This window comes from Esox lucius, chromosome 10 (genome assembly GCF_011004845.1).
Source record: "Esox lucius isolate fEsoLuc1 chromosome 10, fEsoLuc1.pri, whole genome shotgun sequence".
NCBI lineage: Eukaryota > Metazoa > Chordata > Actinopteri > Esociformes > Esocidae > Esox > Esox lucius.
Genome location: NC_047578.1, coordinates 17,087,648 through 17,101,335, shown reverse-complemented (window position 1 = coordinate 17,101,335; position 13,688 = coordinate 17,087,648). Strand labels below are relative to the sequence as shown.

General features: G+C 44.2%; 1 protein-coding gene across 8 annotated transcripts in view; it reads left to right on the top strand.

Moving 5' to 3' along the window:
* Positions 1-13,688, top strand: part of akap9 (A kinase (PRKA) anchor protein 9) — a 75,885-nt gene that overhangs the window by 23,273 nt on the left and 38,924 nt on the right. For all 8 annotated transcript variants that reach the window (XM_029122830.2, XM_029122827.2, XM_029122828.2 and 5 more), the window contains 10 exons: positions 132-3,164; positions 4,556-4,642; positions 7,226-7,343; positions 7,684-7,754; positions 7,935-8,064; positions 9,822-9,919; positions 10,195-10,306; positions 10,465-10,696; positions 12,162-12,228; positions 13,300-13,650. In XM_029122830.2, the coding sequence (XP_028978663.2) occupies positions 132-3,164; positions 4,556-4,642; positions 7,226-7,343; positions 7,684-7,754; positions 7,935-8,064; positions 9,822-9,919; positions 10,195-10,306; positions 10,465-10,696; positions 12,162-12,228; positions 13,300-13,650 (4,299 nt within the window). The remainder of the gene's footprint in view (positions 1-131; positions 3,165-4,555; positions 4,643-7,225; positions 7,344-7,683; positions 7,755-7,934; positions 8,065-9,821; positions 9,920-10,194; positions 10,307-10,464; positions 10,697-12,161; positions 12,229-13,299; positions 13,651-13,688) is intronic.

The window sequence follows — 13,688 nt, the reverse complement described above, 5'->3', positions numbered from 1 at the left end:
TGTCGTACTACCTCACAAAACACAATTTAGTTGCAAGTCTGTTTATAGACATTTTATTGCAGTTGCTTTAGTATGAGACTGACATTTCATATTGGGCTTTATGTCGGTCTAATACTTGTTTTTCTTTCCAGGGGGGACGAAGCACTGGAGAATCATTTGCACAAAGATTAAATGAGAAAGACCTACTGATTGCTGAACAGGAGAGAATTGTGAAAGCTCATGAGCATTCCCTAGCACAACTTCGAGAAGAGCTTGCACATGTGGGCAGAGGGGCTGGGGAGACATTTGCCCAAACGGTAAATGAAAAAGACCTGCTGATTTCAACGCAAACTGCAATAATAATGGAACATGAGCGTACACTTAACATGCTCAAGGTGGAGCTTGCACAGGTGGGAAGAATGACTGAGGAGGCATTTGCACAGAAGTTGAATGAGAAAGCGCTGCTGATCGCCGAGCAAGAGAGAGTAATGTCAGAACGGGACTCCTCTCTCCACCAGATAAAAGAGGAGTTGACAGCCTCTGAGAAACGCTTCAACAACCTGAACTTGCAAATGACTGCCAAGGCCCAAGAGCTAGAGAGCTGTAAAAATGATTTGGATAACTGTAAAAGGGACTTAGAGTTCTTTAAGGGTGAGTTGGATAAAAGTAGGGTGGAACTGGAGAGCCATAAGGGTGAATTGGACAGTTGTAGGGTGGAACTGGAGGGCAGTAAGGGTGAATTGGACAGTTGTAGGGTGGAACTGGAGGGCAGTAAGGGTGAATTGGACAGTTGTAGGGTGGAACTGGAGGGCAGTAAGGATGAGTTAGAAGCCTGCAGGAGTGAACTATCAGTCTCTAGGCAGAAGGAGCGGATGTCCTCCAACGAGATCCAGCAGCTGATGGGTATTGTGGAAGACCTCCAGAAGCGATGCCACCAGGGCAGCCTCTCGGAGAGTGAAACCCTCCAGAGGATGGAGGAAGACTCTGTCCACAGGCTGGATCACCTCAGGGCAGAGCTGGATGAGATGTACGGTGAGCAGATCGTTCAGATGAAGCAGGAGCTTCGCCTGCAACACTCTGCGGTCCTGGAACAGCTCACAAAGCAGCATCACGAAGAGCTAGATCTTCTAAGAGCCCAGAAATCCAGTACCAGTCCCAAGGTGGTCATTGAGCTCAAGGGCAAGATTGCAGAGCTTCAACAGAGGCTCCAAGAGGCCCAGATGCTTTATGAGAAGGGCAGACAGGAGCTTACCCTGGTGGCACAGGAGAAGCTCAGCCTTGAGGGGCAGGTGAATGACCTGCTTCAGGACCTTCACTCAGCTAGGTTCCAAATGGAGCAGGCCTCCCAGAACTTTGCTGTCTATGAAAGCCATCAGGGTGAACTGCAACGCCTCCAGGAGACTGTGGATTCCCTGAAGGCCCAACTAGTTGCTGCGGCGGAGGTGGCAGAAGATATTGAAGCCAAGCATGAGTCAGAGACAACAAACTACAAGATCAAACTTGAAATGATGGAGCGGGAGAAGGATGCAGTGCTGGACCGCATGGCTGAGTCACAAGAGGCAGAACTGGAGAGGCTGAGAACACATCTTCTTTTCAGCCACGAAGAGGAGCTCATTGCCCTTCGGGAGAACCTCCAGAGGGAGAGCCAGCTCAATGCAGAGAATCTCCTAAATGAGGCGTCCATCCGGCACGGACGAGCCCTAGAGGAGTTGAGGAATGGGTACGAGGAAGACCGAGATGAGCTGTTACACCAAATTGATGCACTGAAAGATGACCTGAAGATGGCACTGCACAGCTCGAAAGCTGAAGAGTTGTTGGTGCAACTCAAGGAACTTCAGGTGGAGGCTGAGGAATTGAGAAAGGGTGGAGAAGAAAGGGTCAGATTGGAGATGGAAATCCAAACACTGCTGAAAAAGAATGAGCTGCTAGAAAATAAGTCCAATGAAAATGAAAAGGCCTGGGAAAACAAATGGACGGAACAGGAATATGAAAATAAGGTTTTAATAGAAACCAACAGTGCCATGAAAGATGAAGTTGCATCCAAAATGGAAAAAATTATGTCTCTTACCATAGAAAAAGAACAAAAGCAACGACAAGTAAAAGAGTTGCAAGACCAGATTGAAATGCAGAGGAATACATTCTCTTTTGCTGAAAAGAACTTTGAAGTGAACTATCAAGAGCTCAAGGAGGAGTACACATGCCTTGTGGAGGTAAAGGCGCAGTTGGAGGACAGGAATCTCAAGGACACACTTGTGTATGAGTCAAAACTTGCCAACCTCCAGTCACAGATACAGGAGCTGATGGAGAACAAGGAAACTAGCAAAATGCAGGACAAGTCCGTAGACACCTGCAGTGCTTTGCTGGAGAAAGACACTACTGAGCAAATGGAAAAGCTGAAGGTAGCTCTGATTGAGAAGGAGGAACTTGCTGTGAGGCTATCTAAGGTTACTGAGCAGCTGACTGTTACAGAAGGTGAACTGGATGAGCTGGAAGGAGAACTGAGGCAGGTCAAGAGAGAAAACAAGGGCATCATTACAGTGAATGAAACCATGGAGGAAGAGCTTGAAAGACTGCAAGAGACTCTGAAGGAGAGAAAGGGAGAGATGGAACTGCAGAGACAGGGAGAAGAGGGAGGTGAAGCTTCTCAAAGCCAAGCTAAACTCCAACAGGGGGGGCTGCCTGATCAGTCTGTAGCCCCAGCTTGCACCATCGACAATCCTCACGTACAGATTGAATCTCTCAAAGGAGAGGTAGATGCGCTCCGCTCCACATTACGGGTCGCCGAAATGGAGCTGGACCGCCTCCGACACACCCCGGAGGCTCAGCATCAGAGCCAAACACTAGCTCTGTCTGCAGCCCCTTCCCTGGTCTCAACTGTGGGGGAGGGACCTGTTGAGCGTAGCTCTGCTGTGAAGCCTTTAGCCTCTGGGTCAGACAGGCGCAAGACACAGCAGCGGCGAGGAAAGAAGAAGCGTCAGACTTCAGCCCAGTCAAAAGAAAAAATAGAGACTGAGGAGGTGACGAATAGAAACAAAAAATCTGGAGGTGCTACTGCTGCAGCAGAGCGGGACGAGCAGGCTCTGATGGAGAGCCCGGTTCCGTCGAGCTCAAAGCAGAGGACCAGTGAGGAGAATACCACGGGCGGGTTCCACGCACACACACAGGCAGAAGGCGTTGGGAAACAGGTAAGAATTCACACACAGCAGCTGCTGCAGTTCTCTTAGCGACAAGCGCCTTGCTTTTCATCTGTTCTCGCTCTCTTTCAATCACTGCCTTTTTTTGGAAATAAATCTTTTGAAAGTATATTTCTGACTGAGCTGTTAAGAGGTTTTTACTGAGCGTTTGCATTGTGCTTATGTAAATGAACAGTAGTCAATAGACTTGAATTAACCAGTAAACAATGTGTCACGTTCACAACCAGTACTGCGTAATGATGTCTTTACTCCTTTGATATATCTTACAACTGTCGATAATTTCTTGATATAAGTGAATTTTAACCATTTAAGCATTTACTGAACCAAAGGCTAATTAAGGTAAGGCTTTCCTGTAGTAACACCGAACAGTTTATTTTAGTGCGTTTTTTTAAATTTAGCTGCTAGTGACAGATGAGCTTTATTACAAGGTGCCTGAGTACCTAGAAGCTGGCAGTCAGTTTGAAAACAACAGTAGACCTTTAGGTAAAAAGGCTCAATATTTTGTCTCTGGCTGTCTGGTCATACCAATAAAACATACGAGGACATACTAAAGGGGATAATCAATGGGTTCGATGCATACAGTAGATGGCTGTAAAGACTAGGTGAGCCTGTTGCATAAAAACAGTATTCATGCTCTACTCCAAGTAGTGTGTTCATTTCAAGTTAAGTTGAAATCACCCTTAAGCTTCACTTAAGCTGTTATGTAAGAATTATAATCAGCATTCTACTCAGCTCTACAAAGCTAAAAAGAGCCATGAAAAAACCAAAAGCAAACAGATATCTCTTCTGATTATGTATTTCTTTAGATGCGTAACTTCTTCCCTTTTATATAGAAATCTGCATACATTGTAGTTTCTTTCCGTCCTGCAGGCATTAAGTGCTCTGAGGTGAGAAGCCATTTTGTGTCAATGCTACTCATGTGTCTCAACTATACATTTTCAAGGCTTTACCTTAGAAATATGTCAATGCACAGCATCTGTCCCTCATCTTCCATCAATTCACCACAGTGTGGTCAGTTTCACTTACTGGGGAAGAACCCCCTAATAGACTGCATTATGTAGCATCTTCATGAGCAATGCAAAATACTATCCTATTTTTTGTATTTGCTTGGAATTAAAACCAGCACAAAGAGGCAATAGTACCATTTTGTTGTTTTTGATACTAGTTCTCCCAATCTTAGCATTCATTGCTGTTAATTAGTTGTCAGTAAAGGTATTATGCACTGCTTCTGCAGATGTCTTTGTCTTTAGTGTTCCTGAAAGTCTTCCATTGTTTTACACCGTATGCATTGTTTCTGGACTGTACATTGTTAATGTGTGGGTTTTTTGTCACATGTATAAACTATTCCGTTACAGCGGCAACTTTTGTTATCCTCTTTTTAGGGAAAAACGGTAGATGGGATGGCACGTCAGACAAACCTGGTGGCAACGCGAGAAATGCAGGACGGGGACTGCCAGGCCAAAGAGCATGTAAATGTCACCCAAGCTCACATCCGTCTGTGCTTTCAGCTCCTTCTGCCTGAGTCGCTCACTGCTGCCTTTGATGCATCACAGAGGAGTTCATTGGTTTGGGAAGGTCAATCAACAGGTGCCAAAGCCTCATACATTGCTGTGGGTGCCCAGTAACAAGTCTGTGAAGAAAGGCAAACCTTTCTTGTCACAGATGTTATGTTGACCTATACTTGGCTTGTTTATTGTCTCAGTGAATGCTATATCACTCATACTATACTGTGCTAATACTTAGGTGAATAGTAAGCAATATTTGGCAGTTGTTGAATGCACTTTCTTAGCAGTGTTTGCTAAAGAACAGTGGCACATTCTATGTAGCTTTATGCAATAGGTTAGCGAACATATGTTTGATACCAGACCTACAGCAATATGTATAGCGATTGAGTAGGTTGGATGAAGCAGTTTAAAATAGTATTACAAAACCACATTACCATTACTCCCAAAAATGCACTGCACAGAGCAATAACTGTAGGACAATCATCAAAGGAATAGAAAATCAGGATTTCAGAGCAGCAAGAGTACGGACATTTTCATATTTTTTAACCCACAGTTTTGGCATAGCATGCACCGTGATCTACCAACTGAGCCATTAACGGACAAGAGGAAAGCTGTTACTCCCTGATGCCTCTTATGTTTTGCTAAAGGCCTGGTTCTTTCCCAGTGTCTACCATCTGCTGGCATTCCCATTTCTTCTTGTGGGTGGGGATGTACCTTCTGGAAATGTTTGTTTAAAGACATAATCAACAATATTACTAGTATACACAGCAGGCATGGATTTTCTTGTCCCTTAGCATGCTAGCTATTCTGTCTGGCGAGTTGGGTACCTGCAAGCTAAGTTCTATAGTTGTAGCGTTCTCCTATAACTTGTTGGCTCAACTGGCTTCCTGGTTAAGTGAGTAGTGTTATAAGAAACAGCACAGCTTGGTGAAGCATGTATCAGAGGAGGCATGTCCTGATCTTTGACTCTCCCTAACCCCTTGGGACTGCGATGATAAAAGGTCATAACTACGGTATCAGTCAGTAGTTTTGACAAACCTACTCATTCAAGGGTATTTCTTTATTTTTGCTGTTTTCCACATTGTAGAAAAATAGTGAAGACATCAAAACTTAAATAATACCAACGTAATCATATAGTACCCAAAAAGGTGTTGAAACATGTCAAAAAACAATCAACTCTTTGCCTTGATAAAAGATTTACACACTCTTGGTATTCTCTCAACCAGCTTCAATGGGTAGTCACCTGGAATGCTTTTCTAACAGGAGATCCCACATATACTGAGCAATTGGTGGCTACTTTTCCTTCACTTTGCGGTCCAACCCATCCAAAACTATCTCATTTGGGTTGAGGTCAGGTGATTATGGAGTCCAGGTCATTTGAAGCAGCTCTCCATCACTCTCATTCTTAGTCAAATAGCCCTTACACAGCCTGTAGGTGTGTTTTGGGTCATTGCCCTGTTAAGCCCAAAGCAGATGGGATGGAATGCTGTGGTAGCCATGCTGGTTGAGTGTGCCTCGAATTCTAAATAAATCACAGACAATTCCACCAGCAATGCACCCCCACACCGTCACACCTCCTCCATGCTTCACGGTGGAAAACACACATGCCGAGAATGTGTTCACCCGCTCTGCATCTCACAAAGACACTGCGTTTGGAACCAAAAATATCTAATTTGGACTAATCACACAGATTTCCACAAGTCTAGTATCCATTTCTTATGTGTCTTAGCCCAAGCAAGTCTGTTCTTATTGTTGTCCTTCAGTAGTGGTTTCTTTGCAGCAATTCAACCATGAATGCCTAATTCACAAACTGTCCTCTGAACAGTTGATATTGTGATGTCTGTTACTTGAATTCTACGAAGCATCTGTTTGGGCTACAATCTGAAGTGCTGTTGATTTCTGAGGCTGGTAACTATTGAACTTATCCCCTGCAGCAGAGGTCACTCTGGGTCTTAATTTGCTATGGAGGTCCTCGTGAGAGCCAGTTTCGTCATGGCGCCGGATACATTTTGTGACTGGACTTGAAGAAATTATCAAAGTTCTTGACATTCTCAGATTGATTGACCTTCATGTCTTGAATTAATGATGGACTGCCACTTTGCATGTTTGAGCTGTCCTTACCATAATCTGGGCTACTACAGTGCAGACATTATGATGGTCTTCTGTATACCAACACAGCTGAATTAAATTCCACAAATTAACTTTTAACAAGGCACACTTGTTAATTGAAATGCATTCCAGGTGACTACCTCATGAAGCTGGTTGAGAGAATGCAAAGTGTGTGCCAAGCTGTCATGTCAACCTACAATAAGGAAAGGGTGGCTAATTTGAAGAATCTACAGTATTAAATGTATTTTAATCAATTTAATACTTTTTTTGGTTACTATGGGTGTTCTTTCTTGGTTTTTGATGACTTCACAGTAATTGTACATTGTGGAAAATGGTAAACCTAAAGAAATACCCTGAATGAATAGGTGTATCCAAACATTTGACTGATACTGTACATTATACATCAGTATTTACTGTATGTAATCTCTCGGTCTGCAGCTGGAGTGCAGGCTGCAACTGGAGGCCCAGCGGATCAGCCTATCTCAGATCCACGCTGCCCAGCTGGAGCTGCTCTGCGAGCAGACCGAGGAGGCGGTCTGTCTGAAAGAAGGCAAAGGTGTGCGTAGGTGTGCGCGTGCGTGGGTGCGCGTGTGTCTTGGAAGGTGGAGTTTCAGTGGAGAGATACGGCACTGTTTGTGTGGGAGGGGAAAGGGGATCAGTAATCATTTGTGTACATGTTTCAGAGTGTCAGCACGTGCACGCGTTCATATTTTATTGTGTTTTATCTATTATTTATTATGTCAACCATGGTATGAAAAGCAGATTATAAAACGGGAGACTGTCACTTCTGTTCTCATCCTATTTTAGTAATGGAAGTATATTAGAATGTACCATTTATTCTCAATGCAGGCCGGTAATAATATATGCTTTTCTTGTTTTTTTCTCATACTTCCTAGATGATATCAAAAGCTCCAAGTATCAGAATGTGGTCCAAGTTGTGTCTGATGAATGCGAACAGATCATCCTGGTAGTTTACCTTGATTATATACTCACACACACCGCATAGAGTAAACCTAAAATCACATATTTGATTAGTGCTATTTTACATTGTCAATTATTTTGATCTGTTTTATACTTAATTATTTTGGGTTTTTAGATTGACTTTTACCATATTACAGAATTTGAGCTGTTTTGCCATTCTTTCCAGTCCTTTGCTAAAGTTTTTGGAGAGGAGTTCTTGCAGTGTCTCCACCACACGGACGTCAAAGACTGGGAGATTCAATGTTCTGAGAAGGAAGAATCCAAAGATCCCAGTGCTGTGTTACAGGACGCAAAAGGTGCTTTACCGCTTGGAATCTTTTCCTAAATGTGTATATGCTGCTGACTAACAAAAACATTTAAACTTCCCAAAGTATTTAACCCCCCCCCCCCCCCCCCCCTTATATATTATTTTGCATATATAAGCAAACCTGGGGGGGTTTCCTTAACCAGGTGTCCTTCATCAGCATCTCTGTATCTGTCTCTCTCTCTCTCTGTATGTACATTGGGGAGAACAAGTATTTGATACACTGCCGAGTGACAGAATCTAAAACAAAAATCCAGAAAATCACATTGTATGATTTTTAAGTAATTAATTTGCATTTTATTGCATGACATAAGCATTTGATACATCAGAAAAGCAGAACTTAATATTTGGTACAGAAATCTTTGTTTGCAATTACAGAGATCATACGTTTCCTGTAGTTCTTGACCAGGTTTGCACACACTGCAGCAGGGATTTTGGCCCCTCCTCCATACAGACCTTCTCCAGATCCTTCAGGTTTTGGGGCTTTCGCTGGGCAATACGGACTTTCAGCTCCCTCCAAAGATTTTCTATTGGGTTCAGGTCTGGAGACTGGCTAGGCCACTCCAGGACCTTGAGATGCTTCTTACGGAGCCACTCCTTAGTTGCCCTGGCTGTGTATTTCGGGTCGTTGTCATGCTGGAAGACCCAGCCACGACCCATCTTCAATGCTCTTACTGAGGGAGCATTGAAGATGGGTGCGAGATCTTGCGATTCATGGCCCCATCCATCCTCCCCTCAATACGGTGCTGTCGTCCTGTCCCCTTTGCGGAAAAGCATCCCCAAAGAATGATGTTTCCACCTCCATGCTTCACGGTTGGGATGGTGTTCTTGGGGTTGTACTCGTCTTTCTTCTTCCTCCAAACACAGCGAGTGGAGCTCTATTTTTGTCTCATCAGACTACATTACCTTCTCCCATTCCTCCTCTGGATCATCCAGATGGTCACTGGCAATCTTCAGATGGGCCTGGACATGCGCTGGCTTGTGCAAGGGGACTTTGCGTGCACAGCAGGATTTTAATCCATGACGGCGTAGTGTGTTACTACTGGTTTTCTTTGAGACTGTGGTCCCAGCTCTCTTCAGGTCATTGACCAGGTCCTGCCGTGTAGTTCTGGGCTGATCCCTCACCTTCCTCATGATAATTGATGCCCCACAAGGTGAGATCTTGCATGGAGCCCCAGACCGAGGGAGATTGACCGTAATCTTGAACTTCTTCCATTTTCTAATAATTGCGCCAACAGTTGTTGCCTTCTCACCAAGGTGCTTGCATATATTCCTGTAGCCCATCCCAGCCTTGTGCAGGTCTATAATTTTATCCCTGATGTCCTTACACAGCTCTCTGGTCTTGGCCATTGTGGAAAGGTTGGAGTCTGTTTGATTGAGTGTGTGGACAGGTCTTTTATAAAGGTAACGAGTTCAAACAGGTGCAGTTAATATAGGTAATTAGTGGAGAACAGGAGGGCTTCTTAAAGAAAAACTAACAGGGCTGTGAGAGCTGGAATTCTTACTGGTTGATAGGTGATCAAATACTTATGTCATGCAATAAAATACAAATTTATTATTTAAAAATCATACAATGTGATTTTCTGGATTTATGTTTTAGAATCCGTCTCTCACAGTTGAAGTGTACCTATGATTACAGACCTCTACATGTTTTGTAAGTGGGAAAACCTGCAAAATCGGCAGGTTATCAAATACTTGTTCTCCCCACTGTATGTATATATGTGACATTTTATTTGTGTCGCTCTATAGAAACGTATAGAGACCTTCGGCAGTTGAAGGAGAGGATTGAACAGGAGCACAGTCGTCTAGTACACCTTCAGGCGTTACTGAAGGCAGATGTCATTAAGGTAGGAAGGACTGAAGTATTGTTTGAAAAATGGCATGAGTTGATTCATTAGATTTTTTGAGTTACTTAAAGATTGTTAATCATCATTACGACAGGGTTGAAATTAAGCTATGATGGTTTTATTTTTTTTGGTACTGTGATTACTAGGACATTTTCACTTAACTTTTAAACATGTAACTGTATTAGAATTACCAGTAATAATTCTGAGAAATTACAGCTAATCAGCTTTGAATAATGACAACAAATGTTGTCAAACTCTGTTATTGTCTTTCTTAGTTCGTGGAGATGCAGCAAGCTTACGATAATCTGAAGCTCAGCAGTGAAGAGGAAATAGCCAGCCTGCGCAGGCACATGGACAGCGCCGTTGTTTCCCCACACAACATCAAGGGTACGTCTCCATTTACACTAACATACTGTCTGTGCGTCGAAACCCATATCACCCCAAGTTGGAATGTGGTGCCCATATTCCACGGCATCTGCAAGCCATAATCCCCAAAAATCACTATCTGCTTCCACCACGCTTATGGTAACACTGTCTCTAACCAGACCTGAGGGAGACCACCTCTCACTCTGCCTCCTCCCACGATACCGAGGACATCCAGAAGCTCAGTGCCGATGTCCAGCAGCAACAAGTCCAGCTGCAGGAGAGCCACATGCAGGAAGTGGAGCGCCTCAGGGCCTACTACCAGCAGCAGGCCAAAGAGACAGAAGAGCGCTACGCTACAGAGCTCTCCGTTCTACAGCAGCGCCTCCTAGAGGTCACTGCCGCCCAGTTCAGGTAATGGCCATGCAGACATCTGTGTTTTCTAAATGGAATCTTGTGCATATATAATCTAATCACTGCTGATGTAAGTTGTTTAAATGAAGGATACAGTGTTTTTCAAAATGTTCCGTACCATGGTGTTGTCCTGAACAAACTCCAGCTTCTCTATGCTGTAATATGGGGGTTCTTTATCCTGATCCACAAGGATGTAGATGTGTGAAGTGGTTAAACTCTCCATTTTACCTCCCCGGAGAGTCGGGTCAGAGCCATGGGATAATCTTTTATTGGCGGTTAACCTGGAGCAGTTTGGGTGAAGTGCCTTGCTCAGGGTCAGACTGACAGATTACTTTGTCAGCTCTGGGACTCAAACCAGTAACCTTTCGGGTGGGGCTGTATTACAGACTGGTGGTCATGTAGGATATTTCCAGAGTTGTAACGAGTAGGAAGATGTGATCATCCCTTTCGTATTGCTTAAAAGCTTGAATCCAATATTTGACCTAAAACATTAGCCTCCGAAAGAATCTAACAGATTCATATGTGTTTATAAAGAGTGGAGCAGTGTCCTGATCACGCCAGTCATTATAGTTTGAGAGGCGACAGCCGGCATTTAGGGCCACTTTAATAGCCAAGCCATCTCTTTATTCCTTTGAAAGTTTTTAATGTAATTTTCCTTCCCTTAATTGGGTCCATCATTACTAGCATGTATTCATTTTCCAGATTTTTTCACAATAATGGTGTCGGCTAAACAGACAATTAAGTAACATTTAGGTTATGATATCAATATGAGCAATTGATATTACCAAGCAGCTTTTACATTTTGTTCGGTGGCTGCATACAAAGTGATTGTCATTGCATCAAGCTGTGATTATGTATCTCACTATTGTAACTCATTGAATAAAAGCGTTCTTCATCCCTAGAGGGTATGGTAAAAATAATAATGACGCTTTCAGACCAGGGCTGATTTCAGTGCTTCCAGTTAACCTTTCAAAATAATTGTCTACATGTAAAACTTGAAAGTGTAGCAAAGCAATGATACCTCCTCTTCCAGCAACATATAGCTTGTGAAATGTTTACGCTGGTGGTAAAAGCATTGGGGTTATATTAGTCATTAACCCACTAACACACAAATGAGTGTGCGTGCGTGCGTGTGTGTGTGTGTGTGGGACCAAATGTCCCCATGAGTATAGTAAATCCACAAAACATTGGACTCATGGGGACCTTTTGCCGGTCCCCATGAGGCAAATGTCAATTTCCGGTTTAAGGTCAAACTTACAATTCATTTTCGAGTTAGAATTGGGGTTTCTTTAAGGTCCAGGTGTTGTTGGTTAGGGTTAAGATTAGGGCCAGGCAGCATGCGATTTTCTGGTCCCCATGAGGATAGCCATACAAACTTGTGTGTTTGTAGGCTGTCACATTTAATTTAGTTGACGTGTGTCTTGTTTTATGTGTTTTCTTTTAAAACGACATCTTTTCTGAACAGATTTAGCCCGGCAGATGCTGGACAGCTCGATGCGCGGACAGGGGAAGAAGATGAGGCAGGACTAAAGGTTTGCTCCCTCCACTACCACTAATTCCTAATCACCACACGCCGCCCCCCCCTCAAACCGAGCCCAAACTCAGATTTGAATTAAGACTATTAGCCGTCACTGCAAGAGGAGGATGAGGAGGAAATGCGTGAGGGGGGATGGGGAATTGCAGCCTTTGGCTAAAACCTGCCCCAGATCCCTGGGTGGCTGGCTGCTGTGAGAGGCCACCATCAAATGGATTTTTATGTAAGGGGAAGTCGGAAGAATTTAGGCGCCGGTTATGTAAGTGTTTAGCATAGCGTGGACGCTAGTGTTAGCTCAGTGATATACCACGGTACTCGAGTTAAAGGCGGATTCTGTTCGCGTGAGTGACCCGGTCCATTTCTGTCAAGTCTACCACTATCAGTCCATCGTCGGCTCGTTCCCTAGATCTCCAGTCTCTCAACTCAGAGGAGAACAGTGGAGAGGTGAGGAGCTCAGAGGTTGAAGGAGGAACTAAAGAAATACAGGGTGAGGAGATATCAGAGAAATGACTGCTGAAAGGGAAAGATGGGAAACACAGGATGTCGACCGAGAGGTGGGGGGAAAGGACGTGAGAAAGGGGGGAGGGAAGCTGAGGTAGGAGGAGAGGAATAGATGATAAGGACAGATTAATGAGAGCAATCAGCACCATGTGCAATTATGGCTTAATAACGATTCAGTTAGAGACCTAGCTAGGGGAAAAAGAGAAAAGTAAAGACTTAACTATTGTAGGTTGACATACTGGTGCTTTATCCACACTGAAGCTCTATAGAATGTCTAGTATCTATTTATCAGTGCATCATTCAGCCCCGGGAGGCATGGGGAGTAGAATTGGTGCATTTGTCTTCCGCGGGTGGCTGAGATCTGGGGGAAGGGACTGGGGCGCACAACGAAAAGTATTTCTTTTTTAGTGTTGATTCGGTTGATACTGTGTTCTTGTGTTTTGTAATCTGACTTTCAATCTGTTTCTCTCGTCTCCTGTTTTATTAATTCCATTCTCTCTGGCTCGTGTTTCCCCTCTCTGCATGTCCAACCTTCGTCCTTTTCCTTGACTTCCCTTCCCTCCTTTAGTGGGTGGTGGACGACGCGTTTTTGGAGGGCGTGGACGCAGAGCTTTACGGGCCTGCCAGGTCTATGGGCCTGACGGGGCAACTTCAGACACTGAGGAGAGCGCTGTACCAGAAGTACCTCCAGGAGGTAGCCTCACTGAAGGAGCAACATCGCGCAGAGCTCGTCCTACTCAGAGAAGAGAAAGAGAAGGAAAACAAAGAGGAGGAAGGAAAGGAGGAGGTCGGGTCACAGGCAAAGCAGGACCCAGAGGTCATCAACGGGGGCGTCCGCTCTATTCAGGAGCCCAGCCCCGGGGGCCAAGGTGGGCAGGATCGGAGAACCCAGGAGAGGGTGGAAGAGGAGATTGCAAAGGTAAGAACGTAATTGTGGACCACAGACAAATGTTCCTA